Here is a 27,683-nt window from a genome sequence, read left to right on the forward strand (position 1 = left end):
AGACAACCAGGTTGCCATGTACTATGTGAACAAACAGAGTGAAACAGGATCTCATCTGCTCTGTCAAAAAGCAATCATAATCCTGGGCGATTCCTCGCAACATTTTCCTGAAAGCAGTTTATCTAACAGGAAACCAGAATATCTTAAACAAACAAGCTGAGTAGAATTCTACAGCTGCATGAGTGGTCACTCAACTCCACCACCTTACATTTGCGAATTGGGGAACCCCTGAAGTGGACCATTTTTTTGCTTTCCCCTACAATCACAAACTTCCACTCTTCCTGACTCTACAGTCTCAATTGTCTGGAGTCAGATGCCTTTTTCCTTGAGTGGTGAGTCAAATTTCTTTATGCTTTCCCTCCAATTCTTCTACTCGGGAAACATACTTCTCCAAGAACAAGTCACCATAATTCTTAAAGCACCTTGGTGGCTGCATCAACCATGGTTCCCTCCTCTTCTACAACTCAGCGTTTGGGAGCCCATCACACTTCAAATGTTTCTAACCTTGCTGAGACAGAACGAGGGCTCTCTCCTCCATATCAGTCTCCATTCGTTTGCTCTCACAATGTGGTATCTCTCAGCCACAAAATGCTTTTGCAATATGTGCACCAGTGTCGGCCATAATAGAAGCCTCTAGAAAGCCTCCAACAAAGCGATGCTTTTGTTTCAAATGGACTCATTTCACAATCTCTCATTGGTCCTAAATTATTTTCTACACCTTTCTGACTCTGAACTAAAAATAATTCAGCAAGAGTTCATTTCACTGCTATTAGTGCTTTCCAAGTTTCAAGTTTATTAAAAGATTTTTTAAACCGCTTATTCAGGTTTCTAAACGGTTTACAATATAAAATTACATAAAAACATGTAAAAATTTGGGGTACTAAATAACATCAAAATCTAAGTAAAAACACTGATAAAATGTACGGACCTACTTCAAACAATAGGGTAGTGGGGAAGAACTACAATTATTATAGAAAAGGTGTAACATAAAAGGGAAAAAACAATAGAGGTAACAATTTTCTTTTAGTTTTGTCCTTAAAAGGACAGTTGTTATCCAAAGGCGTCTTGGAACAAGAATGTTTTTAACTGTTCTTTAAATTGTTTTAAATCGGACTCGCTACGTAAGTGGTTAGGTGGTGAGTAGGGGCGGTAACAGCAAAGTTATTGAAGCGCAACGTATTAATTGATTTCAATGAAGGAATAATTAGGAGATTCTGAAATATTGACTGGAGAGATTTTAATGAGTTATAAGGAATTAGAAGCCTGTTGATGAAATCTGGTTGATTGTTTGATTTTGTATTGAATGTTTGAAGTAAGATTTTATAACTGATTCTATGTTCAACTGGAAGCCAATGCACATTAAACAAAAGGGGTGAGACGTGATTATATTTTTTTGCGCCACAAATGATCTTGACAGCTGTGTTTTGAATGATTTGAAGCCGTTTAATTTCCTTTTTTGTAATGCCCTTGTACAGGGCGTTGCAATAGTCTATGCAGGAGATTACTAAAGAGTGAATTAGTGTGTTTAGAGAAGATGTTTCAAGTAACCTAGCTAGTGAACGTATCATTCTGAGTCGATAAAAGCAACTAGACAAAAATTCAGGTATTACATTCTTTTGTTTCTATATTCATGAAAGGCCTTTATAAAAGACCTCCAATCAAGCCTTCTCCGATGACTCGGGACCTTAATGTTGTACTTTACATGCTGATGAAGTTTCCATTTGAACCATTCTCGACTTCATACCTCAAGTGCCTAACTTGGAAAGTAGTATTCCTCATATCTCTCACATCTGCAGCCAGAGCCAGTGAACTTCAAACGCTTGTGTCTGATGCACCTTATACAATATCCTACAAAATTTATTTGCCACTTAGGTGCCAACTTCTTGCCAACCTTTGTTGTTTTGCCAGTCTCATGGTAGTTGTCAATAATCCTCTTCTCAGAGGCATGATCCTGGTAGCTAGGGAGTTCCACATGTGAGAATATACTGCCTGCTTATCCTCAGATAAAGTGAAGTTATTCACCTGTAGCAGATGTTATCCAGGGACAGCAGGCAGATATTCTCACAACCCACCCACCTCCCTGGGTTGGCTTCTTAGCTGGCGTATCTTAACTGAAGGACCGCGCACCCTCATCGGGCGGGAAGGCACTTGCGCATGCACAGTTCGGGCTATTGCAAACTTTTTGAATTCTTAAAGTGGCGATGCACTTTTAAAATGGTCCGTACCAGGGCTCCGTCGGTGATGTCACCCATCAGTGAGAATATCTGCCTGCTGTCCCTGGATAACAGCTGTTATGGTAAGTAACTATGCTTAACCTGCATGGCATTGTTCCTATGTCTTTCCTTCTTATAATACTTCATTTTTAAATGTATTTAAACATAATTTATAAATGAAGAATCTGTTTCTAATGTGGAGAAAGAACTTAACCTAATCTGTTTTCTATTCTGTCCTTGAGGAAATGAGAATCTTCTTAGTATTGAAACATACTGATGACAAATGAGGACCATGTATAACTCATAAAAGGCACAAAATGGTTTTAAGAAATTAGCAGTAAACAGTGAAGCCTAATTGCCTTTTCTTCTGAGCTGTTTATGTAGTGCTTTTGTATATGTTTGGTAGGTAGCTCAACTAACGGAAAAGCTGAAGAATCAATCTGAGAGCAATAAGCAGGCACAAGAGAATTTGCATGAACAGGTACAGGAGCAAAAGTCCCAACTAAGAGCCGCACAGGATCGGGTACTGTCACTGGAAACCAACATCGATGAGCTTAATAGTCAACTGAGTGAAAGTAAAAAGAAAGTGTCTCATCTGGATTCACAGGTAATGCTGCTGCTTTCCTACAAAATTATCTTTTGCATTTAATCTGAAGGAATCACTATTTCTTAGCAACATTAACCTATAAGTATGATCTATTTTTTTGTATGTCTGCAATAACATTTTTTTGTGTCACAATAATTTCCAGACTAGAATAGCTTCCAGGCCTTGCATTTAACAAAGAACAGTAAAAGAAACATTGTATGGAGGATTTATTACTGTTCTGCATTTACTACTATTGTACTGGTATTAATTATTTCTAGAGTGCTACCAATGTACATAGCACAGTTCAGAGTCGCATGCTTCCCCCTTGCAGTTGTGCATGACGGATTTTGCGCGCACTTTTGTAAAATACTGAAAAATATCAGTTTATATGTGTAACTGCTGATTAGTGCCAGCATCAATCAACACCAATTATAGCAATAATCGGTAGCACCAGTTAGCAGCTAATTAAGTTATTCGATAACTTGCACGTGCACTTTGCATGCCAAGCACAAAAGGCTCTTCCCTTTAGAACCACAGAACTCTGGAACAACCTCACATCCCCGCTCAGAAGTTCAAACTCCTTCCAATTCTTCCGCAAACACCTGAAAACTTGGCTCTTTTCAAAAATCTAACACCTCCTGCTCTCTGGGACCCTTGTCCCTCTCTTTCTTCTTTGTTCCTTTCCTATAACCCTTCATTGGAGCTCCTTTCTATCCTAACTCTGTAAACCGTTCCGAGCTCTACGCTTGTGGAGATGGCGCGGTATACAAACCTAAGGTTTAGTTTAGTTTAGTTTCATAGAATTAGGGGATTCGTTTCTAGAATTTAGCTATTTTCTGAAAGGACTTTATAGAAATGTTCTAATGCTATTTCTTCTCGGAGATTATTTTGAATGACTTGATCTCTTGATATGTATTTTGTTGGTTTTAAACTGGAGTTTTTGTAATTTTAAATTACAATTAATGGATTTCAGCTAAAAGCAAAAACGGAACTGTTGCTGTCCACGGAAGCAGCCAAAGCTGCTCAAAGAGCAGATCTTCAGAATCATTTGGATACGGCCCAAAATGCACTTCAGGATAAGCAACAGGTAGGGCAGAATAAAACACCAAATTTGTGTGCAATAATATCCGAACTGAGAGAAAGTAGATTTGATTGAAATAATGATACCAGTTTTGACAGTGTTTAAGTTTACTGGAGTATTGACATGAGCGTAAAGCCATTGAGAAGATTTGTGTACATTTTTGCTTATTCTGCTGAAAGTACCCAGATAAATGAGTATAAGTCTCCATGCACTTAAGTGTTCTGCAGTGTAGGTGCTGGCATACCATAGTATCTAAGTTCATTGATGCTAGAGCCCCAACATTCATCTGTGCAAAACTTGGTGAGCATATTATGTATAATAAACACACTGTAAACTGAAATATCCACACCAAAATGTTTTTTGTGTATCTTCCACAGAACTTGGCTGATTCTTATGAAATTGAGTGTGTCGTGTCGTGAATGAAATTGATGTCAAATGTAAATATTTCCCACCACAACACTACTTTGTAAAAATGAATTGTTGCTATGTGATATGCACAGAAGCAGAAAATAGTTTGTAAACAGTCCCTGTATCAAAATGGTTTTCACTGCAGAAAACCGAATTCTGATGAAGAACTTGGTACTGCTAAAAGGTTACAACAGTCAACGACTGTTGAAAGAGTTCCCACAAAAGAGTTGTAACAAAAATGGCCTTGATGTGCTGCTATGTAAAATTCAAACAACGGGCGCTGTAGATCATAAGCCAGGCAACGTATAACTGTGTTCGATTTGCACACAAGAGCACATTGACATTTGCGAGCTTTTACTGAGTCAGGAGGATGCACCGCACGCACACTGAATAACTTGACAAATAGCAAGAGAAGCAGGAATAAGCCAGGCAACTGTAGTTAAGATAATTATCCCAGGACAAGCAGGCAGCCTATTCTCAACATATGGGTGACGTCATCCACGGAGCCCGGATGCGGACAGCCTCGCAAGCATAATTGCTTGTAGAAAACTTCAGAAGTTTTGAGTCAGCCACCACCACGCATGCGAGAGTGCCTTCCCGCCCAACACAGGGCGAGTCTCCTCAGTTCTCAGTTTTCTGCAGAGCCGAGAAGTCTGTACTAGAGGTCTGCACGGGAATGGGGATTGCGGGAATCCCGCGGGGACCCCCCTCTGGCCCATGGGACTCCCCTCTAGCTAACGGGACTCCCCTCTAGCTAACGAGACTCCCACGGGGATGGAAGGCTTTGGAAGCAGGGTTCGTCCATATAATATAATGGACACGTCAGCCTTAGTAAAAGAGGGGGTTTATAAGTTAATTACCTGAACAGAAAACAAAAAAAGGGTTCCACCAAAGAGATTCCACAAGGAAAACAACACAAACACAAAAGAAACTGTGGAATTGATGATCCTGTCAGAAGTAATTGCTGCTTTTTATGGGGACGGGTGGGGATGGAGATAATTCCTTGCAGGGATGGGTGGGGACGGAGAGGATCCTGGCGGGGACGGGTGGGGACGGAGAGGATCCTGGCGGGGACGGGTGGGATTTCTGTCCCCGCGCAATTCTCTAGTTTGTACTTTGACATTCTCCGTTGAACTTTGTTCGCTTCGTGCCTTGTGTTCTTTTTAGTGTTCTCTTTAGTCACGAATCGCTGTGTTAATTTATTTTCCTTTAAAAAAACCCCAAAAAAACTTATTTTAATTTTTTGTCCAGTGACTAACTGGCAGGCCATGCTGCGCGGCTGCAGCCTGCAGGCTTCAACTTCGCAGCGGCTATCTTCCCTCCTATGTCCCGGCCAGTCACGGGCTTCAAGAAGTGTAGCCAGTGCCAGTGTGCGATTTCTCTCACGGACCCACACCGCTGGTGCCTCAAGTGCTTTGGGCCTGACCATAATCCGAAGTCGTACAAGTGCTGTGCTACTCTTCAACCTCGAGCCCTTAAACGTCGTTGAGATTTAGTGGAAAAACTCTTCAGGACTCTTTGGTGACACCCTCGACCTTGAGTGTTACCTCGGTCCCGCCTTCCAGCGAAGGTCCTCCTGCTTCCACGACTCCGACCTTGAGCCTCAACAGACAGTCCTTGTTTGGATCGGATCGTCTTTGGTCTTGAGTACACCTGCTTTATCTTCCCCTGAGCTCCCCTCAATTCAGATACCTAAGCAGAAGGTTCCTGCGGTGGTCCTCAAGCTTTCCAAGACCTCCAAGTCCAAGCACATCTCCACTGCCACCTTGGAGCCTTTAGCCTCAGCAAGTGGTCCGGTTTCAGATGCAGATCCACCTTTGCAGGCTTCTCTCCAGACCATGTGGAGCAGCAATTTGTTCAGTTATTAAGCAAATATGCTTCTGCTTCGACGTTGCCTCCTGTAATCCAGCCTGGGCAATCAGCAGTCTCCCGCGAGGTTGAGTCCCTGCCTGTGCCTCGAGCTGAAGCTTCACACTCTATGCAAGGAGCAGAGTCTTTGCGAGTGTCTCGACAGGAATTCTCACACTCCATACAAAGAGCAGAGTCTATGGGAGTGCTTCGATCTAATCTACTGTGTTTTGATCTATGGCTTCGAGACCTATCCATTCACCAGCAGCATTGCCTGTTTCCATACATAGGGTGAAGTCTCCTTGATCCTCGAGACCTGCTTCTAGGCATTACTCTCGTTGCCAATCGAGACATCCATTGAGGTTCAGATCTTCTTTTATAGAGCAGCCTTCTTTGTCTAGGCCTCATTCCAGACTGTCCAGTTCTTCGAGGCCCCCAACTCCTCGCTCGAGGTCACCGCTTCTAGACCCTGAGGAATCAGCTGCTTCCATTGCCTCCTCCAAGTCTCCATATTCTTTGGATTGTCACTTTTCCAGAGAGGCTTCACCTTCGTTCTCGAGGTCATCGAGTCCCTCATGAGGTAGGGCATTGGCGAATCAGCTGTCTTTCTCTTCCTTCCTTTGTCAGATGGCTGGTGATCTGGAAATTCAGTTAGATGCTGGTTCTAAATACTCTAATGAGTATCTCGAGGTCATGCATCTACCTCAACCTCCTGCAGAGTCACTTAAGCTTCCTCTTAACAAGCTTTTGTCTTACACTTTCAAACGTTGTCTGGAGACTCCTTACGCTATACCTGCTGTTCCAGGCAAATTAGACTCGCGGTATAGAACTCTGCATTGCAAAGGGTTTGAGAATTCACCATTATCTCACCAATCTCTCCTTGTGGAGTCCTCTTTGAAAAGAGCCCATCCTTCCAGGATCTATGCTACATTTCCTCCTGGAAGGGAGGGTAAGACCATGAACAAGTTTGGACGCTGTCTATATCAAAATGCTATGATATCCTCCAGAGTCCTCAATTGCAATTTTGTCTTCGTTACTTATCTCAAGTTCCTTATTGATCTTCTTCCAAGTTTTCTGAAGAACCTGGATCAACATAGACATTTCGAGTTCCAAGAAGTCACTGCTACTCTGTCGCAACTCAGATTGCATCTTCTCCAGTCAACTTATGATGCCTTTGAGCTGTCGGCTAGGGCCACTACTTTCTCTGTAGCAATACCCCGCTTGGCCTGGCTTCGCACCATTGACATGAATCTAATCTTCAGGACTGTCTGGCTAACATTCCTTGTGAGGGCAATGACCTCTTTGATGAATCCATAGAGGCTGCCACTAAGAAATTGTCTGAGCATGAAAAGTCTTTTGCTTCCATTGTCAGATCAAAGCCAAATCCAGCTCCTGTTTAAACCTTCACGCCCTACTCCAGTTTTCCAGAGGCGTTATACTCCAAGGGCGACTCCTTACACTCGAGCACCTTCTGAGAAACCGCAGCAACAGAAACCTCAGCCTTCTGCTGCACCTAAGGCTTTGCAGCTTTTTTGACTGTCTAAAACAGAGCATAACCTCCATCGTTCTGCCTCTGTCCATCCTTCCCACCATAGGAGGTCATCTCCATCATTTTTACCACTGAAGGGAGATCATTACATCTGACCTCTGGGTGCTGTCAATCATCAGGGAAGGATACTCTCTTCATTTCACTCAGGTTCCACCAGAGCTTCCTCCAAGAGAGTATCCTTCCAATCCATCCCAGACCGCCCTTCTTCTTCAGGAAGCTCAAGCTCTGCTTCGTCTCCGTGCTATTGAGGAAGTTCCCTTGGAACAGCAGAGCATGGAGTTTTACTCCATTACTTCCTAGTTCCGAAGAAGACGGGCGATCTGAGACCCATTTTGAATCTCAGGGCTCTCAACAAATTTTTAGTCAAAGAAACATTTTGTATGCTGTCCCTGGCATCCCTTTACCCCCTTCTAGATCAGAACGATTGGTTATGTTCTCTGGATCTCAAGGAGGCTTATACTCGTATCCCCATTCATCTACCCTCCCGTCAGTACCTCAGATTTCGGGTGGGGAATCTGCATTATCAATACAGAGTGCTACCATTTGGCCTGGCTTCATCTCCCAGAGTGTTCACCAAGTGCCTGATGGTGGTAGCAGTCGTTCTAAGGAACCATGATCTTCAGGTGTTCCCCTACCTGGACGACTGGCTCATCAAAGATTCAACATATCAGGGGGTTATTGTAGCGACCCAACGGACTACGTAGTTCCTACAAAGCTTGGGATTCGAAATCAACTTTCCCAAATCCCAACTTCAGCCCTCTCAGAATCTACAGTTCATTGGAGCTGTTCTGTACACTATCCAATTAAGAGCATTCCTTCCGCAACAACGTCTGGAGGCTCTTCTTCAACTCTGTCATGCAGTGTCTTCCTGCTCTTCAATCTCAGTGAGACACATCATGCACTATTAGGTCACATGGCCTCCACAGTACATATGACTCCTTTTACCAGACTTCACCTCAGAATTCCTCAGTGGACCCTGGCATCTCAGTGGACGCAGGCTTGCGAACCACTCTCTCGACACATTACAGTCACTCCTTCGTTGAGACAGTCTCTCCGCTGGTGGATGCTAGATTGTATAAAAAAAATAAAATATTAATGTACACATTTACGTTATGTCAATTTAACACCTATACCAATACATAAATCGACAAATCAAACTATATGGCTAAACTCCAAGATTCAAATTGGCGGATTTAAGGTCATCTGGAAGCATTGGATGATAGCAGGAATACGTATTTTGGATGATGTCATTTCAAATGGTAAACTGCTTGATTTTTCACAGTTGCAACATAAATATGGTCTTAATAAATCACAAAATTTCAGATGGTTGCAACTGAGGCAGGCTATTCAGGCAGGGTCCCTGAATGGAAAAATCTTAACAATCAATATAGTTTGGAGTTCTTATGCTTTCAGGTGGATTTTATTTGGTATGTCAATGAGAACAAAGAGCCAAATTTTATCAAAAAACAATAAGCTTTTATTGATTATGACAGGAGTTGCTATACAACATATCACAAATAATTGGAAGAATTGGAATAGACTCAATTATAGTTTCTGGTGGAATTCGTTATGTCACATTTATAAAATGGAAAGAACAATAGCTATACAAAAAGGGAATTATAATAAATTTAAAGATATGTGGGCCATTGACAAAATATTGCAATGAATAGATACCATTTTACATTATAAGTACATTTGCGAATGAAGGGATGGGAGGGGGGAATTTGAATTTTATTAAATGTTAAGATCAAATGGAAAAAATACTTATGTGATATATTTGAATATGAGTTGGATAGGATGGGATTAAACTTTATGCATTAATATTATAAATGGAAGAATTTCAAGTGATGTATTTAGTATCAATGTGTATGCACTTGTTGTAAGATGGAAAAATGAATAAAGAATTAAAAAAAAAAAAAAAGATTTCAGCAAAGCCTTTGATACGGTTCCTCATAGGAGGTTCTTGAACAAAGTTGAAGGGCTGAAGTAAGGACCCAAAGTGGTGAACCGGATTAGAAACTGGCTGTCGGACAGACGCCAAAGGGTGGTGGTTAATGGAAGTCGCTCGGAAAAAGGAAAGATGAGTAGTGGAGTCTCTCAGGGTTCAGTGCTGGGGCCAATCCTGTTCAATATGTTTGTGAGTGACATTGCTGAAGGGTTAGAAGGAAAAGTTTGCCATTTTGTGGATGATACCAAGATTTGTAACAAAGTAGACACTGAGGAGGGAGTGGAAAACCATGAAAAAGAATCTGCAAAAGTTAGAGGAATGGTCTAATATCTGGCAACTAAAATTCAATGCAAAGAAATGCACAGTAATGCATTTGGGGATTAATAATTGGAAGGAACAGTATATGCTGGGAGTTGAGAGGCTGATATGCACGGATGGGGAGAGGGACCTTGGGGTAATAGTGTCTGAAGATCTAAAGGTGAAAAATCAAGGCGGTGGCTGCTGCCAGAAGGATGCAGGGCTGTATAAAGAGAGGAGGAAGAAGGTGTTGATTCCCCTGTACAAGTCGTTGGTGAGGCCCCACTTGGAGTATTGTGTTCAGTTTTGGAGACTGTATCTGGTGAAGGACATAAAAAGACTTGAAGCGATCCAGATGAGGGGGACGAAAATGATAGGAGGTTTTCGCCAGAAGATGTATGATGAGAGACTGGAAGCCCTGAATATGTTTTCACTAGAGCAGGGGTAGGCAATTCTGGTCCTAGAGACCCACAACCCAGTCGGGTTTTCAAGACTTCCACAATGAATATGCATGGGATTAATTTGCATGGACTGCTTCCATTGTATTCAAATCAATCTCATGCATATTCATTGTGGACATCTTGAAAACCTGACAGGGTTGTGGCTCTTGAGGACCGGAATTGCCTACCCCTGCCCTAGAGGAAAGGAGGGACAGGGGAGATATGATTCAGTTGTTCAGATACTTGAAGGGTATTAACGTAGAACAAAATCTTTTCCAGAGAAAGGAAAATGGTAAACCAGAGGACATAATTTGAGGTTGAGGGGTGGTAGATTCAAGAGCAATATAAGGAAATTCTACTATACGGAGAGGGATGGGTGGATGCCTGGAATGTGCTCCTGAGAAAGGTGGTGGAGAGGAAAACAGTGACATAGTTCAAAGAAGCATGGGATGAACACAGGATCTAGAATTAGAAAATAATAGTAAATATTGAAGAACTAAGGCCAGTACTGGGAAGACTTGCACGGTATTTGTCTGTATATGGCCTTTTGGTTGAGGATGGGCTGGGGAGGGCTTCAATGGCTGGGAGGGTATAGATGGGCTGGAGTGAGCTTTGACGGAGACTTCAGCAGTTGTAGCCTAAGCACAGTACCGGGCAGAGCTTTGGATTCTTGCCCATAAATAGCTAAGAAGAAAAAAAAATTGGATCAGGTTAGGCAGACTAGATGAACCATTCGGGTCTTAATCTGCCGTCATCTACTATGTTACTATTAAAAGTCAAGAGAATACTGATGTTATCTGTATAAATGTAACTGAATGCATTAAGATTTTCAAGTGCCTTACCCAAAGATTGCATCATACCATTAAACAATATTGGGGACAAAGGGGAACCTTGTGCCATCCTACAACCAATCTACCATCTCCTTCATTTATCAGATTCTGGACTTCAAACATTTTCAGTCTGAGCACACCTTAGTGCCATCAGTGCTTTTCATACTTACTTGGACAACAAACCAATCTCTGTACATCCACTTGTCTCCAAGATCATGAAATGAATTCTCTATACCAAGCCTCCAGTTAGATTAGGATTTGAATGTTGTTCTAACCCAGTGGTCTCAAACTCAAACCTTTTGCGGGGCCACATTTTGGATTTGTAGGTACTTGGAGGGCCGCAGAAAAAATAGTTAATGTCTTATTAAAAAAATGACAATTTTGCATGAGGTTAAACTCTTTATAGTTTATAAAACTTTCCTTTAACAGTTAAAAGGAAAGATATATAAACTATAAAAAGTTTTACCTCATGCAAAATTGTCATTTCTTTAATAAGACATTAACTATTTTTTCTGCGGCCCTCCAAGTACTCTATTTTTTCTGCAGCCCTCATATTTAAAGTTTAATATCTTTTTTTTCTCAAAACTGGCACATTTCAATCACTAAATTGAAAATAAAATCATTTTCCTACCTTTGTTTGGTAATTTCATCAGTCTCTGGTTGCACTTTATTCTTCTGACTGTGCATCCAATATTTCTTCCCTTCTTTCAGCCTCCTGTATGCTTCTTCTCCAGACCTCATTCCCTCCCCCAACTTTTTCTTTCTTTCTCTGTCTGTCTTTCTCTGATTCCGTGTTCCATTTTTTGCTTTGTTTCTGGCTCCCTGTCCCCCCCTTCTTTCTTTCTTCCTTCCTTCCTTCCTGCCCTCCCCCATGCCACTGTAGCGAGGTTTTATGGTATACTAATCAGTTACATAAACAAATTACGTGTCTGATAGTTTTATCTAGGGAATATCATAAACTCTGATCCAGGTTCAGCTTTCTTGCCTGTTTACACGACACAAAACCCAGGCTAATGAGAAATACTTTTATTATGAAAATAGAAAAATATAATTCACAAGCCAGCTGCAATATCTAAATATTGTTCACAAAACATCTGATTACATACATGAAACTCAGTACATAATTATCACAATACACTTGTTAGATAACTAAGTAAAACTAATTCTTACACACACTAGACAATTCCTTATAATAATAATAATCCCTGATTAGCAGCAAATGATTATAGTTATCACCAAGGTAGCTTTTCAAACCTTATCCTATATCACAATTGGATGCACTTATCTAACCCCAGCTGATAAGTTAATAAATTCCTTATTCTCACCATCTGATTAGGCCTCCGCCGAAACTTAGGTGAAATGGAAATCGTTTCTTTTTAGCTTAGTAGACGTAGAAAATCCTTTGGTTACAGGAACGAGTGTTCGTCAGCCACTGGTACCGCTATAATTTATTGGCAGCCAAGTTTCCTTGAAGTGATGGAATTCAGAGCTGTTTAAGGTCCGATTCACTCTCTCTCAGGCAGAGAGTCACACGAGGTAACTGTTCAGGTCTAATTATTAAGAAAGCGATGCGTGCAGGACACCTGTGGTAAGATGTGAGCTTCCTCGCATCCTGATACACACTAATTATCATTAGCACTTTTTCACTTGGATCTCGTCAGATGACTTCCTCGGACCAATCCAGAAACAGAACTTAGATGAATTGCCTTTCTGTGTAAAGTCTCATACAGGCTAGGAGACACAGGCGCCGTTAGACAGATAAGAACAGGATAGGAGTATACCTCCCACAAGAATCACACAGTCTAATTATGAAGACATAGATGAATGTCCTTGACTAGAATACCATTCTGGTACATACCCAGAATGCATCAGGCAGAAACAGCAAAGATGTGTTCTTCTTTCTCTCTTCTTGCAAAGTTCATGCTGGAAAGATTTCTTGCAGACAATGGTTCAGGCTTGATGATGTCAGAGAGGCCTAACCTTCAGGTGCCAATAAGGAAACACCTCTACACCACCGCCGCCGGGGAATAGGCTGCTGCCACTGCCGCCATCAGGAACAGGCAGAGATCTCCCTCCTTCTCTTCTTTTTGGGCCAACCAACTCTCGCCGCCCGACGTCAATTCTAACGTTGGAAAGGACATTCCGGACAGCCAGGCAGCGATTGGCTAGCCAGAACGTCCTCTCGACGTCAGAATTGACGTCGGACAGCGAGAGTTGGTCGGCCCCGAAAAGAAGCAGGGAGATCAAATAACACGGTGCCGGCCTGAGAAGGGAAAGGAAGCAGGTTGGGCACCACTGCTCTAGACGAGCCGCACTCTAGGGAGAACAGTGGTCCACCCCCCCCCCTTTGGTACGCCACTGGAGCAGCAGCATGTCTGGCTGGCTCTTCCGTGGATAGCGCAAGGAGCCGCCAACTCGCGGCTTTGAACGGAACGAGCCGGCCAGACACGCTGCTGCTCCAAAAGGAAGATAATGATCCAGTCCAGATCGCGGGCCGCAAATAAAATCTGGAGAGCCACATGCGGCCCGTGGCCGCGTGTTTGAGACCGCTGTTCTAACCAAACTAATGAAACCTCCTTTTGAACCACTTTTATCTGCCTCTCTATAGCATCTCATATTGAAGGTAATTTCCCTTAATGCACTTGCATCTGCTCACCGAGTCAGTAAATTACAAGCACTACGTTCCAATCCTCCTTACACCAGATTCTACTACGACAGTCATTTTTACATATTCATCCCAGATTTCTTCCAAAGGTGGTCTTGGAGTTCCAGCTCAACCAATCCATTGTTTTACCATTTTTCTTTCCAAATCCACATGCTCATCCTGGAGAAACGGCTCTTCACACTTTAGACTGCAAAGGAGCTCTTGCCTACTACCTTGATCAGACTAAACCATATAGAATGTCAGTTTAGCTATTTGTCTCCTTTGATCCCAACAGACTGGGAGTTGCAGTTAATAAACAGACTATCTCATGCTGGTTAGCAGACTATATATCATTTGCTTATTCTCAGGATGGGCTGATGCTGGAAGCAAATATTACTGCTGATAGCTAAGAGCTAGAGCCACATCTGTTGCTCATTTACATTTCACTCCTATTGCAGACATCTGCAAAGCAGCTACTTGGTCCTTAATTCAAACATTTACTTCTCACTACTGTTTAGACCAGAATTCTAGAAGAGACGCTCAATTTGTTCAGGCAGTTCTTAAAAATATATTCTCCATTTAGAAGTCATTTTCCTTCCTTCCTCAGAGATTTCACCAGCCTCATGATAGTAATCCTCCTCTAAGAGCCTCCTCTTAGAGGCTAGCAGCTTGGTAGTCTCACATATGAGAATATACTGACTGCTTATGAGCAGTATAGTAATGTCTGCTTATGAGCAGACATTACTATACTGTCTGTTTATGAGCACCCCTGCTGTTTTCTGAGAAAGCGTAGGTACCTGTAGTGGGTGTTCTCTGAGGACAGCAGACAAGTATTCTCACAACCCTCCCACCTCCCTTGGTTGACTTCTTAGCTTTTGGACAGAACTGAGGGTCCCATGTCCCGACGGGTGGGAAGGTGCCTGCGTGGTATGGATAATGCTGAAGTTTTAAAGTGATAGTACACTTTGGTACATGTCCGTGCTGGGCTCTATGGATGACGACACCCGTGTGAATATCTACCTGCTATCCTTTGAGAACCCCCACTATAGGTGAGTATACTTTATGTTAAGTGCCATTGAGTCAGTGTTGGCTCATAACAACCCTCTGGATAGCTGCTTTGAACTGTGTGTGGCCTTCAGTGAGGTAGCTAAATGTTGATGATGACATCCATAGCTGTTGCTGTTTGTATTGATTCATTGCATTACTGGTCTCCCTGTTTTCCGCTGATCTTCACACTTGCCAAGCATAATACCTTTTCTTGTATAATCCCTCTGGAGGTTGAACTAGAGGGTTCTTGTATATCTGATAGCTTCAGCTGCAGGACAACTAAAAGAAGATCCCTCTCCTTTGGGCTACCTGCCCGGGAACTTCTTGACCTGCTCATTTTATTCCTGCAGCTTCACTGCATGGTTGAAATTAATTCTGCTCATGATTTGTTTTCAATTCCTAGTCTATTTTTTTTAATTTATTTCGCGGATTTGCCCACATGCTGTGGATCAACTCTGTACGAGTGATCCTTCGGCGGGAGATCGCAGACTTTTGTCTGCTTCCGGAGGGTGCTCTGTAAGCCTGAAACTGCAGTAAGCCCTCTGGACAGCCTGCAGATTGGATTGGGTCTCCAGGATCGGGAGCCATCTCTCCCCTGGTTCATCCGCAAAGGGGTAGAGTGCAGGCTGCTGCGGTTCTGAGGAGGTACACCTGGATCGGAACATAGAAACATAGAGTATGATGGTAGAAAAGGGCCGTCGGCCCAACACGTCTGCCCACTCAAAAGAACCCTCCCCTTAAAAGAACACTCCCTCACTGGTTGATTAGGGTACCAGCAAGTCTTGTTTGGCTGCCACGGCTACAATGCTCACCTGGATGACACAGCTGCAATATGTGACTAGATTGCTGGCCTGCATAGTATAGCCACAACACCCATCTGGTTGGCAAAGAACACTGACGTCTATCTAGTTGATATGACTACATCTAGTTGATATGACTCCACTAGTGTTTGCCTAGATGGGGTAAGTGCACTAATAAATACCTGCATAACACAAGTGCACCAGCACTCAACTTGATGGTGTTAGGCACCAGTCTCTCTCAAGACCTCAATCATGTTTGCTTTTATAGCTAATCTGTGGCAGCAGCCATGGTTCTTTTTGTTGTTTATTCCAAGGCCTTGCCTTTTAATCTTTTCTCAATAAGTGAGTACACTTCAGATTTATACTATTGTAACTTCACTGGAAATGTCCAGTCAGCTCTTTTGTAATCCACCTTGAACTGCAAGGTATAGGCGGAATAGAAATCACTAATGTAATGTAATGTAATTTATCAATCAGTTCCTTCTTTTTTCATTCAAAAAATTTTATCTAGCTCTAGGCTTTTTTCTCTGCAGGTACATTTGTCCCACCCTTCTTGTGAAACTGCTCTCCTACATCTCACTTGTCTGGACTGGTCTTATGGATGCTAAGGAAGGAAAAAATTGTCTTAAACCTGAAAATGTTCTTTCCTTTAGTCCTACCAGACCTTTCCTGAACTTCTCCCTACTTACTGATATTTAGTCTCCTCATTCATACGTTGCTTGGACTCCAGACTTCCCCAGCAAACATTTTTTCTTTCTTTTCCTGACTTGGTGCAATCCCTGTTTGTCAGTAGAGTTTAAACTAATTTATTCCAGTAGTTATTGGCCGAATAAGATGTGGCTAAATGGAACAGGTTATCTTGACTCTACTAGGTTGACTAAATCTGTTTATGAGCACCCCTGTTGGCCAATTGAAATACTAAACATTCTATGGCTGCACAATACCCTTTAACACAGTGGTTCTCAACCCTGTTCTAGGGGACCCCCAGCCAGTTGGGTTTTCAAGATATCCCTAATGAATATGCATAAGACATATTTGCATGCCTGTCTCCTCCATTATATGCAAATCTCTCTCATGCATATTCATTAGGGATATCCTGAAAACCCAACTGGCTGGGGGTCTCCTAAGATAGGATTGAGAACCACTGCTTTAATAAATCTTTATTTATATACTGCGAAAGCCTTTTGATTTGAGGCAGTTTACAAGAGGTGAATCACTTGGAACTATTTTCTATCTCTTTCAACATCCACTGGTAGATAGAAGCAACCCACCTGATTGGTTTGATGGGACTAAAGGAAAGAACATTTTCAGGTAAGACACACTTTTTCCTTAGTGTTCCCTCCTTAATACAACCCAAAATGTATTAATGCATATTTCATTTTGCAGGAGTTAAACAAGGTTAGTACTCAGCTGGATCAGATCACTGTAAAGCTACATGACAAGCAGGAGCACTGTGCTCATCTGGAAACCACCCTTAAAGAGTTAAAGGAAAAACACCTAGGTTTAGAACAGCAAGCAGAAGAGTTACAAGGACAGCTTAAGGTATGTGTTAAACCAGGGCTCAAATCCTACTGTCAAGTTGTTTCAGTCTCCATTGCCTCAGATGCAAAATTAGATTATAAATTCTCCAGGGTCAGGGATGATGACAATTGTATTTGAATCTAAGCCACTTTGAACTACTAATGAGAAGGTATGAGCTAAAAAAAAAAAAAAGGTCTTCCCTGCTAGGAATGGAGAGTTATTTAAAGTGGCAACAAAGAGAATAAAGAGTAGTGTCCACATAACATAATTGTAGCCCAAATGTTAATCTCTTGCTCAAGTATATTATGAGATACAAGGAGGTGCTGAAAAGTTCAGTCCAACCAACAAACTTCCTAAATTCTGAGTGTTGTTTTGCCACTGTAGTGTTATCTTATTTCATTAAGTGCCACATCATTCTCCTCCTGGTTCTGCTGAGAACTTTTCAGCACCCCCTTGTGCATGGAAATAAATCTCTTAAAATAGATCTAAATGTCTCCTGGGCCATTGCAGATAATTTTATCTGCATAAATAAAGACACTATGGAGCTAAATTCTAAATATTTGACCCTTTTCTCAGTTCAGAGATTTTCTAGATTGGTGTAGTGCAGTGATTCTGAAACTCGGTTCCTGGGAACTCTAGAGTTCCTTAAAAAAATTAGATTCTTTAGTGTTCCTCCAGATCTGCACAGAAACAGATCGGTTTATGCTCCTCTGCCAGCAGGTGGAGACTGAGACACTAACTTTTGGCAACAGTACAAGTTTGCTGTGCAGTCCCTTTTATGCTCAAGTCTTTTCTCAGTTGCCAGTAGGTGGAGTGGTAAGATTGTGCATTCTGTTCTGAGGTTTGTTTGGGCCTGTTGGATCAGGTTAGGGAATTTTTCTGGTCCGTTCTGTCAGGGTTTCCGCAGCTGACATTGTGCTTGTTGAAGGTTTCCAATCTCGCTGTGTCTTTGTCAGGTAGAAACTGACCTTTCAGTCACCATGCTTTGACTTTCTTCAGGGTAGCTCTGAAGTCTGCAATGTGACTTTGGAAATAGTGGGTTCACTGACCTAATTGGGTCCCTTTTTCTGTCCGGATAGAGCTTGGGGGTCCTACTGACCTTCCCCTACTTCCCTAGGTTTTTCTGTGTTTAGAGGAGCCTCAACTATACGCCTGGCCACCTATACCGACATAGACTACATTATCCCAGGACAAGCAGGCAGCATATTCTCAACAGTGAATGACGTCATCGACGGAGCCCCGCAGTGGACAGCCTCGAAAGCAGACTTACTTGAAGAGCCTTGTAAGAGCTTCCGAGTGCTGCACTGCGCATGCGTGAGTGCCTTCCCGCCCGAGTTAGGGCGCACGTCTCCTGTGAGGTACCTCAGTTCAAAGTTTTCCGCGGAGCCGAGAAGTTCTCTTCACTTCAGCTCTGCAACCTTCGTTGCTTTCTCTCACCGCGGCTTTCTTATTTTTTGTTAGTCGCTGTGTTCGCATTTCTTTTAAACTTTATTTCTTAAAAAAAAAATAAAGAGAAAAACTTTTCTTTTCTTTTTTGGCTTTCTTCCAGCCAGGGGCCTTTTGGCCTAGGACTGGCCACTTACCGTTCGTTACGTTGGCCTTTAATTTTTCTATGTTCCTGCATCTTACCGGGTTCAAAAGTGTAGCCAGTGCACCAAGGCCATCTCATTAACCGATCCTTATAGTCGGTGTATTGCTTGCCTGGGTCCTGAACATTACTCCGATGCCTGTTCGCGCTGTGCTACCCTTCATCCTCAAGCCCTTCGCAGACGCTGTGCCAAGCTTCTTCATGGCACCATGGAACCGTCTGCTGAGAGGGTCTCGACCTCGGCTTATGGGACGGCCTCAACTTCCAAGACCTCGACCCCGATACCCCCATCTGCCTCCACCAAGGCTTTGACCTCGACACCTCTGGTCTCGAAGGCCTCGTCGGAAGTTCCTCAGAAGTCTTCCTCGGTGGGTAAGTCTCCTGTCTCTCCTTCAGGCACCACTCCTAAGAAGCCTCCAGAGTCTCAGGCATCCCAGGCCGTGTCTGCGGTCCTTCCATCCTCTTTGAGACCTCCAGCTAAGCGTGCCGCCAAGCATCGGGAATGCTCATCCTCAAGGTCGCCCTCCTTGGAGCGCACTACTGCACCTTCGAGACCTGATCCTTTTGTCTCAGTGCTCATGTTCGAGGACATGTTGAAAGCCATTCTGACCACTCAGATTTCCTCGGTCGTGGCTCAGCTCCTCCCGGCCTCGACCCTGCTTCCTACGAGCCAGCCTGAGCGGCAGTCTGAGACCTCTGTGGAAGCACCTCGAGGAAAGCCTCGGAAGTCTTCTTCAATCACTGTGCGCCTGGATTTTGAGCTGCCTCCTCAGTATTCCAGAGAGGCTTCTCCTTCCTATTGGGTGGTTCCTAAGTCTCGCACTCCTTCTCCTGAAAGTGCCTCGACCTTGAAGTCTGCCTCTTTTGCCAGATTTGTCTTTGACAAGGGGAAAGCTCTTCAGCTGGATCTCCACTCTGATTCCAAGTACACTCCTGAATACTTGGCCGATATGGAGCTGCCTCATCCACCCAAGGAGACATTGAGACTTCCTATGACTCCAGTATTGAAACAAACTTTCTTAAGGAATATGGAAACTCCTTATTCCATTACAGCCATTCCATCCAAGCTGGAATCCAGGTATCGCACAGTACCTTGCAAAGGCTTTGAGAAATCACAATTGTCCCACCAGACTTTGGTTGTGGAATCTTCTTTAAAGAAAGCTCATCCATCTAAGCTTTACGCTGCAGTCCCTCCAGGCAGGGAGGGCCGTACCATGGACAAGTTTGGCCGTAGATTATACCAGAATTCCATGATGGCTAACTGAATTCTCAATTATAACTACATTTTCACGACTTATTTTAATCATTTCCTCAAATTGATACCTAAGTTATACCTGGCTCTTGAGGAACACAGTCTTCCTGAATTTAAACAGATCATCAAAACTCTGTATCAACTTCGACTCTTCATGCTGCAAGCCACATACGATGCTTTTGAGCTCTCTTCTAGAGTTTCTGCCTTTGCAGTAGCCATGCGCCGTCTCGCCTAGCTCCGCATTGTTGATATGGATCCCAATCTGCAGGACCGTCTAGCGAACTTGCTTTGCCAGGGGAATGAACTCTTTGATGATTCTATTGAAGCTGCTACAAAGCACCTCTCTGAACATGAGCGCTCTTTTGCTTCCTTGATTTGGCCGAAGCCTGACTCCTCCTGCTCACCCATACAAGCAACCACCACATCGTTATCCTCAAAAAACGACACCAGCTTTCTCCAGGCCTCCGCCTAGAAGGCCTCCACAGCAACAACAACAACAGCAGAAGGCTCAGACTCCTGCTGCGACTAAACTTGCTCTGTCTTTTTGACATACCCAGCCTGAGAATGCCAACCTCCCTGCATCAGAATTCTCTTCTGCCCATAGGAGGTCATCTTCACCACTTTTATCACCAGTGGGAGATGATCACCTCAGATCTCTGGGTTCTCACCATCCTTCAGGAGGGATACTCACTTCACTTTCTTCAGGTGCCTCCAGATTGCCCTCCAAGAGAGTGTCCTTCCTATTCGTCGCAATTTCCCATTCTTCAGGAAGCTCAGGCTCTTCTTCACCTTTGAGCTGTCGAAGAGGTTCCTCTGAACCAATGGGACATGGGATTTTATTCCCGTTATTTTCTGATTCCAAAGAAGACGGGGGATTTGCGACCCATTCTGGACCTCAGAGCCCTCAACAAATTTCTAGTCAAAGAGAAGTTTTGGATGCTTTCTTTACAAATTCTGTATTCCCTGATGAATCAGGGAGATTGGCTATGGTCTCAGGATCTCAAAGAGGCTTACACTCATATCCCGATTCATCCAGCCTCTCGCAAGTATTTAAGATTTGGGTGGGGAATCTTCATCTCCAATACAGAGTTCTTCCATTCGGACTCACCTCATTCCCCAGAGTCTTCACGAATTGTCTGGTGGTGGTGGCGGCTGCAGCCCTCCGTACCCAGGGTCTTCAAGTTTTTCCGTACCTGGACGACTGGCTCATCAAAGCCTCCGCTCAACAAGGGGTTATTGCAGCGACCCAACAGACTATTATGTTCCTCCAAAATCTGGGGTTCGAAGTCAACTTTTCAAAATCCCAGTTGACCCCTATCTCAGTCTCTCCAGTTCATTGGGGCCATTCTAGACACTGTCCAGCTCAGAGTGTTTCTACCTCCACCACATCGGGATACCCTCATTCGCCTTTGCCATCAAGTGTCTCATCTCGCATCAATTTCAGCAAGACAAATGATGGTTCTGCTCGATCACATGGCTTCTACAGTTCAAGTGACACCTTTTACCAGACTTCACCTTCGCATACCTCAGTGGATCCTGGCATCTCAGTGGCAACAAGCTACCGACCCGCTTTCTCAACAAATTACAGTAACTCCTTTGTTGAAGCAGTCTCTCCACTGGTGGATTCTCTCTTCCAATCTTTCCAGAGGTTGCTGTTCCACAATCTCCCTCATCAGAAGGTTCTCACAACAGACTCTTCAACCTACGCATGGGAAGCCCATCTAGACAGTCTCTGTACCCAAGGTCATTGGTCTCCTGCGGACCGTCTTTGTCACATCAATCTGTTAGAACTCAGAGCGATTTTCAATGCCCTCAAAGCTTTTCAACACCTTCTTCACGACAAAGTAGTCCTTGTCCGGATGGAAAACCAAGTCGCTATGTACTATGTCAACAAACAGGGAGGGACGGGATCTCACTCCCTTTGTCAAGAAGCTCTGAAGCTGTGGGATTGGGCAGTCCATCACAACATCTTTCTCAGAGCTGTCTTCATTCAAGGTCAGCACATCTGTCTGGCAGACAAGTTGAGTCGTCTTCTGCAACCACACGAATGGACACTCAATTCTTCACCTCTTCGTCAAGTGTTTGCTCAATGGGGGTCTCCTCAAATAGACCTCTTTGCCTCTCCCCTCAACAACAAGCTGCCTCAATTCTGCTCCCGAATATACTCTCCCCAGCGTCTCGAGGCAGATGCTTTTCTACTAGATTGAATGGGTTAGTTTCTCTATGCCTTCCTTCCATTCCCTCTGATTCTCAAGACTCTTGTCAAGCTCAAGACAGAACATGCCACTATGATTCTGATAGCTCCTTGGTGGCCCAGACAACCATGGTACTCCCTTCTACTTCAACTCAGCACCAGGGAGCCTCTACTTCTACCGGTTTTTCCTTCTCTGCTTACTCAGAGTCAAGGTTCCTTGCTACATCCCAACTTGCAGTCTCTACACTTAACAGCTTGGTACCTTTCCACCTAACAGACTCTCTAAAATTTTCTCAGTCTGTACAGGATATTTTGGTAGTTTCCAGAAAGCTGTCCACTCGGCAGTGTTACGACCAGAAATGGACTAGAGTTTCTGCTTGGTTTTCCACTCGCCATATGGAGCCAATGTCTACCTCCTTGGCGTCTGTTTTGGATTATTTACTTCACTTATCACAGTCGGGCCTCCAGTCTACAACTATCCGAGTCCATCTCGGTGCGATTGCTGCTTTTCATCAGCCTCTTGATGGGAAACCCCTGTCTATACACCCTGTGGTTTCCCGCTTTATGAAAGGACTTTTTAATGTTCATCCACCACTCAAACCACCTCCAGTGGTCTGGGATCTCAATGTTGTCCTGGCTCAATTGATGAAGCCTCCATTTGAACCAATTGATAAGGCTCATTTCAAGTACCTTACTTGGAAAGTAGTTTTCCTGATTGCCCTCACGTCTGCTCGAAGAGTCAGTGAGTTACAAGCTTTGGTTGCGGATCCACCTTTCACAGTTTTCCACCATGACAAGGTGGTACTCCACACTCATCCTAAATTCTTACCTAAAGTTGTTTCACAATTTCACATCAATCAATCTATTGTTCTTCCAGTATTTTTTCCAAAGCCTCATTCTCACCCTGGAGAAGTGGCGCTCCATACTTTGGACTGTAAACATGCCTTGGCTTTCTATTTGCAACACACTTAACCTCACGGAACTGCCCCACAACTTTTCATCTCTTTCAATCCAAATAAGTTGGGGCATCCTGTCTCGAAGCGAACCATATCCAACTGGATGGCTGCTTGCATCTCTTTCTGCTATGCTCAGGCTGGTCTCCCTCTGCATGGTCGAGTAATGGGCCACAGAGTTCGAGCAATGGCGGCGTCTGTAGCTTTCCTCAGATCAACTCTTATTGAGGAAATCTGCAAGGCTGCCACTTGGTCCTTGGTTCATACATTCACCTCTCATTACTGTCTGGATAATTTCTCCAGAAGGGATGGCCATTTTGGCCAATCTGTTTTGCAAAATCTTTTTTCTTAACTTGCCAACTCTCCCTCCATCCCATTATGCTTAGCTTGGAGGTCACCCACTGTTGAGAATATGCAGCCTGCTTGTCCTGAGATAACCTATTTTTCAGTGGTAAGAAATGTACTATTTTATGGGGTGTCAGAAAGACCTTTGAAGACAAACTTCATACGATTCTTAGGATCTTCATTCATCCCCTATGGCTTTATGAATAGTTATTTAGATTAATTGTTGTATAAATAAGGTAATAACTTAGCTTTTAAGTCTTTTCAACTTCTTTTTTTTCTTTTTTCTATTAAATGTATTGCATTGCTTTCTCTAGCAGTCAGCATATATCGCTCCCCTGCCGACGCGTTTCGCCTATCTTTGTCAAGGCATGGGGTCTAGGGAAAACACAAAAAACATGCAATATAAAATCTATAAATATAATTCTGAAAATCTTATTACTAAACCAGACTATCTCTCCCAAACATACCTAGATCATTAAATGCTCCTGTCTGTAGTATTCAGCGGCTTCTAAAGAATGGCCGCCGCGTTGATCTACTTACTGAAATATAGAGACATCCCCTGACGTCATATCCGGGGATCAATAACTAAGGTCAACTTGAGATAACCAGTCAGCTGATTCATTTAACCCCTCCGGGGCCATGGAGTTCAACATGAACATCCATCGTAGCTCTTTTAAATTGAGAATTTTCTCTATATTGCCTCCCTCCCACCCTACTGTAATGCTATCCAACACTCTCCATTTAAGATCTTTGAGTGTGTGGCCACAGAGTTTCCAATGATGAACAAGAGGAGAAGTTTCTTTATGGGTGTGAACCCGAGATTTATGTTCAGTCAATCTAATTTTAATGGGTCTAGATGTACGACCAATATAAAGTTTGGGACATGGGCATTGTATACAATAGATCACTTGACTAGAATTACAATTGGTATTGGCCCTAGCGTAGTAAGATACCCCCGTGGTAGGATGAACCCACAATTCTCCTGGAATCGTGAACGGACACCATTGACACCGCCCACAAGGTAGATGACAGCCTTTTACCCTAGGTGTCAAGGTTCTAATGATGCAATGATTTGTTGGTTGATTTGTCTTGAGTTCACTACTAGATTTGTTAGAATGTCCTGAGATAAAGCACAGTTACTTACTGTAACAGTTGTTATCCAGGGACAGAAGGCAGATATTCTCACAACCCACCCTCCTCCCCTGGTTGGCTTCTTAGCTAGGTATCTGAACTGAGGTACCTCACAGGAGACGTGCGCCCTATCTCGGGCGGGAAGGCACTCGTGCAGTGCAGCACTCGGAAGCTCTTACAAAGATCTTCAAGCAAGTCTGCTTTCGAGGCTGTCCACTGTGGGGCTCCGTCGGTGACGTCACCCACTTTTGAGAATATCTGCCTGCTGTCCCTGGATAACAACTGTTACGGTAAGTAACTGTGCTGTTTAGACTGCCTTGTGGGGTCTGCTCTAACTTGAGAGACAATTGCTGAGCTGTAAGAAGTAAAAAAAAAAAAAGACACAATCTAAATTACTGATTTGGGGCTTATTCATGTATCAAGCACTCTGTACAGACTGATAGGTTGGTCTGGATTTCCTTAGCATAGTGTGATCTATTTTCCCTTTCTAATTACTGCTAGGAAACCTTTTATCTCCCATAGTATCCAGGATTCATGTGTGCTGGTAAATGGAACCTCTCAAAGGGGTATGTTTGCACAAAATACTCTTACTTTTGATACATGGGAATGAAGAAACTTGTGGGAAACAGAAAATGGCAGGTTTGGTAATATTGTCAAATCTGTAGCAGTCGTTTAAATAACATAAATTGGCAACTGCTATACACTTTAAACGTGTGCCTTGTCTAGTTTGTTTGTTTTATGAAATAATGGGATAAATATTGGGATTGGAGGAGGGACATAAACTATGATTGTGGTGTCCAAAAAACTGGTCCCCACTATTTGTGTGGACCGGACCCGACACTGTCTGTGTTTCGAAGAAACACTTCTTCCACACGAATATTGGGACCAGTATTTTGGACACCACGATCATAGTTTATGTATTAATTTTATATATGTTATATGCTTTTATTTTTTTTGTTGTTTTTAATAAATTCCTGCACCCTGTACATTTCCCTGCAGTTTTGTCTTGTTTTTTTGCTTTGCATCTACATTGCAGTGTTTGTTGGTTTTTGTCGTTTCACTCTTGTAGAAACATGAAGCTGATACCCTTGATCTCAAGGCAAGTAAGGAACAAGTGGTACAAGATCTACAGCAGCAAAAGCAGCAAAATTCAGAACTTGAACTCCAAACTACAGAACTCAACAGTCAACTTGAAGCTGAAAAAGAACTGTAAGTGAATCACATCTTGTGCTTTTAATTTCCTCAGAAGTCTTTCATGAGGTACTTTGTCAAACACCTTTTGAAAATCCAAATGTATAATATCAACCGGCTCACCTTTATCCACATGCTCATTCACCCCTTCAAGGAAATGCAGTAGATTGGTGAGTCAAGATTTCTCTCATTAATCCATAGCACCAGCAATGTATGCAATATCATACAAGAGTTGATGTAGCTATTGTCTTTACCCTTTAACACATATGCTTCCCCCTCCCCATTCGCGGTTTCCACACTCACGGTTTCATATATTTGCAAATTTATTTTTTTGGGGGGGGGAACCCCCATAGTTTACCACTTTCCTGACTCTCTCCAGCCTTCCTCTCAGCATCCTGGCCATACCTGGTGGTCTAGCAGGTTTTTGGGGCAGGAGCAATCTTCCTACGCTCCTGCCCCGATTAGATTGCCAATAGGAAATGGCTGTCGTGAGTTCCCGTCATAGTCTCGAGAGACTATGGGAACTCACGGCAGTCATTTCCTATTGGCGATCTGCATGGGGCAGGAGCGTAGGAAGATCGCTCCTGCCCCGAAAGCCTGCTAGACCACCAGGTAAGGCTGGGATGCCGGGGGGTGGGAGGCGGGGGTGGGTCAGAACCGGATGAGAAGATATTCACGGTTTTTCTCAATTCGCGATCCGGCTCTGCCCATATTCCCCACAAATACCAAGGGAGAAGTGTACATTTCAGGCATGAGCGGTTAAATGACTTTTTCAGTCACCTATATATTCATTTACTTGTTAATGCATTTTATTTTTCATGTTTGTATTTTTCAGAATTTTAAGGTTTAGATCTATTGGTACCTTTTTATTCTGTCTGTCACAGCTTCTGTTTTTATGTTATTGGTGTCGCTGGTTGGTGTACCTTTTGCTGTATTTCTCTATAGATAGATGAATTGTTGTGTTTATTCAATTTGATATACCACTTTATTGGACAAGCTACCAAAGAGATTTTCTTTTATTATTTTTTTTAAATTCTTTATTCATTTTTAAGCTTTCATCAAGTGTACAAAATTCATATTAACAATATTAAATAGACCACTTGAACATCTTATCAGTATACTTTATAAACATAAAAGCAACCCTCCCCCACCCTCCCTCTAAGCCCATTATTAATTATAAGATCATAAACCCTCCAATAGAAACCCTCTCCCCTCTCAACACTAAGTGGTGTATAATTAATAGAAAAATGGCATTTAATCATGACAAAAAGATGTTAATGGATCCCATATTTTATAAAATTTTTATAATTTCCATTCTGTACCGCCAGTGATCTTTCCATTCTATATAGGTGACACAACAAATTCCACCAGAAATTAAAATTAAGTCTACTGTGGTCTTTCCAGTTGTTAGTAATATGTTGGATGGCAACTCCTGTCATGATCAATAAAAGTTTATTGTTACACGATGATATCTGACTGTTTTTTCTCATATACATTCCAAATATCACAGTATCATAAGATAACGCTACATGATTTTCCAATAAACAATTTATTTGATCCCAGATTGAATTCCAAAAGGCTAAGATATGGGGACAGTAATACAAAAGATGATCCAAAGTCCCTACATCAAGATTACAATGCCAGCATCTATTAGACAAGGAACTATTTAATTTTTGTAATCTAACTGGGGTCCAAAAAGCTCTATGTAAAAGAAAAAACCAAGTTTGCCTCATAGATGCTGACATTGTACATCTTATTCTCCAAGACCAAATTTGTGGCCATTGAGATGCTGAAATCTGATGCTTAATCTCAATGCT

General features: G+C 42.8%; 1 protein-coding gene across 3 annotated transcripts in view; it reads left to right on the forward strand.

Annotated features, from left to right (window-relative positions):
• Positions 1 to 27,683, forward strand: part of EEA1 (early endosome antigen 1) — a 243,198-nt gene that overhangs the window by 142,816 nt on the left and 72,699 nt on the right. For all 3 annotated transcript variants that reach the window (XM_033951558.1, XM_033951559.1, XM_033951560.1), the window contains 4 exons: positions 2,620 to 2,820; positions 3,773 to 3,886; positions 17,078 to 17,233; positions 25,745 to 25,884. In XM_033951558.1, coding sequence (XP_033807449.1) covers positions 2,620 to 2,820; positions 3,773 to 3,886; positions 17,078 to 17,233; positions 25,745 to 25,884 — 611 coding nt within the window. The remainder of the gene's footprint in view (positions 1 to 2,619; positions 2,821 to 3,772; positions 3,887 to 17,077; positions 17,234 to 25,744; positions 25,885 to 27,683) is intronic.

The sequence above is a fragment of the Geotrypetes seraphini genome, chromosome 7 (assembly GCF_902459505.1).
Source record: "Geotrypetes seraphini chromosome 7, aGeoSer1.1, whole genome shotgun sequence".
In the NCBI taxonomy this organism is placed as follows: Eukaryota; Metazoa; Chordata; class Amphibia; order Gymnophiona; family Dermophiidae; genus Geotrypetes; species Geotrypetes seraphini.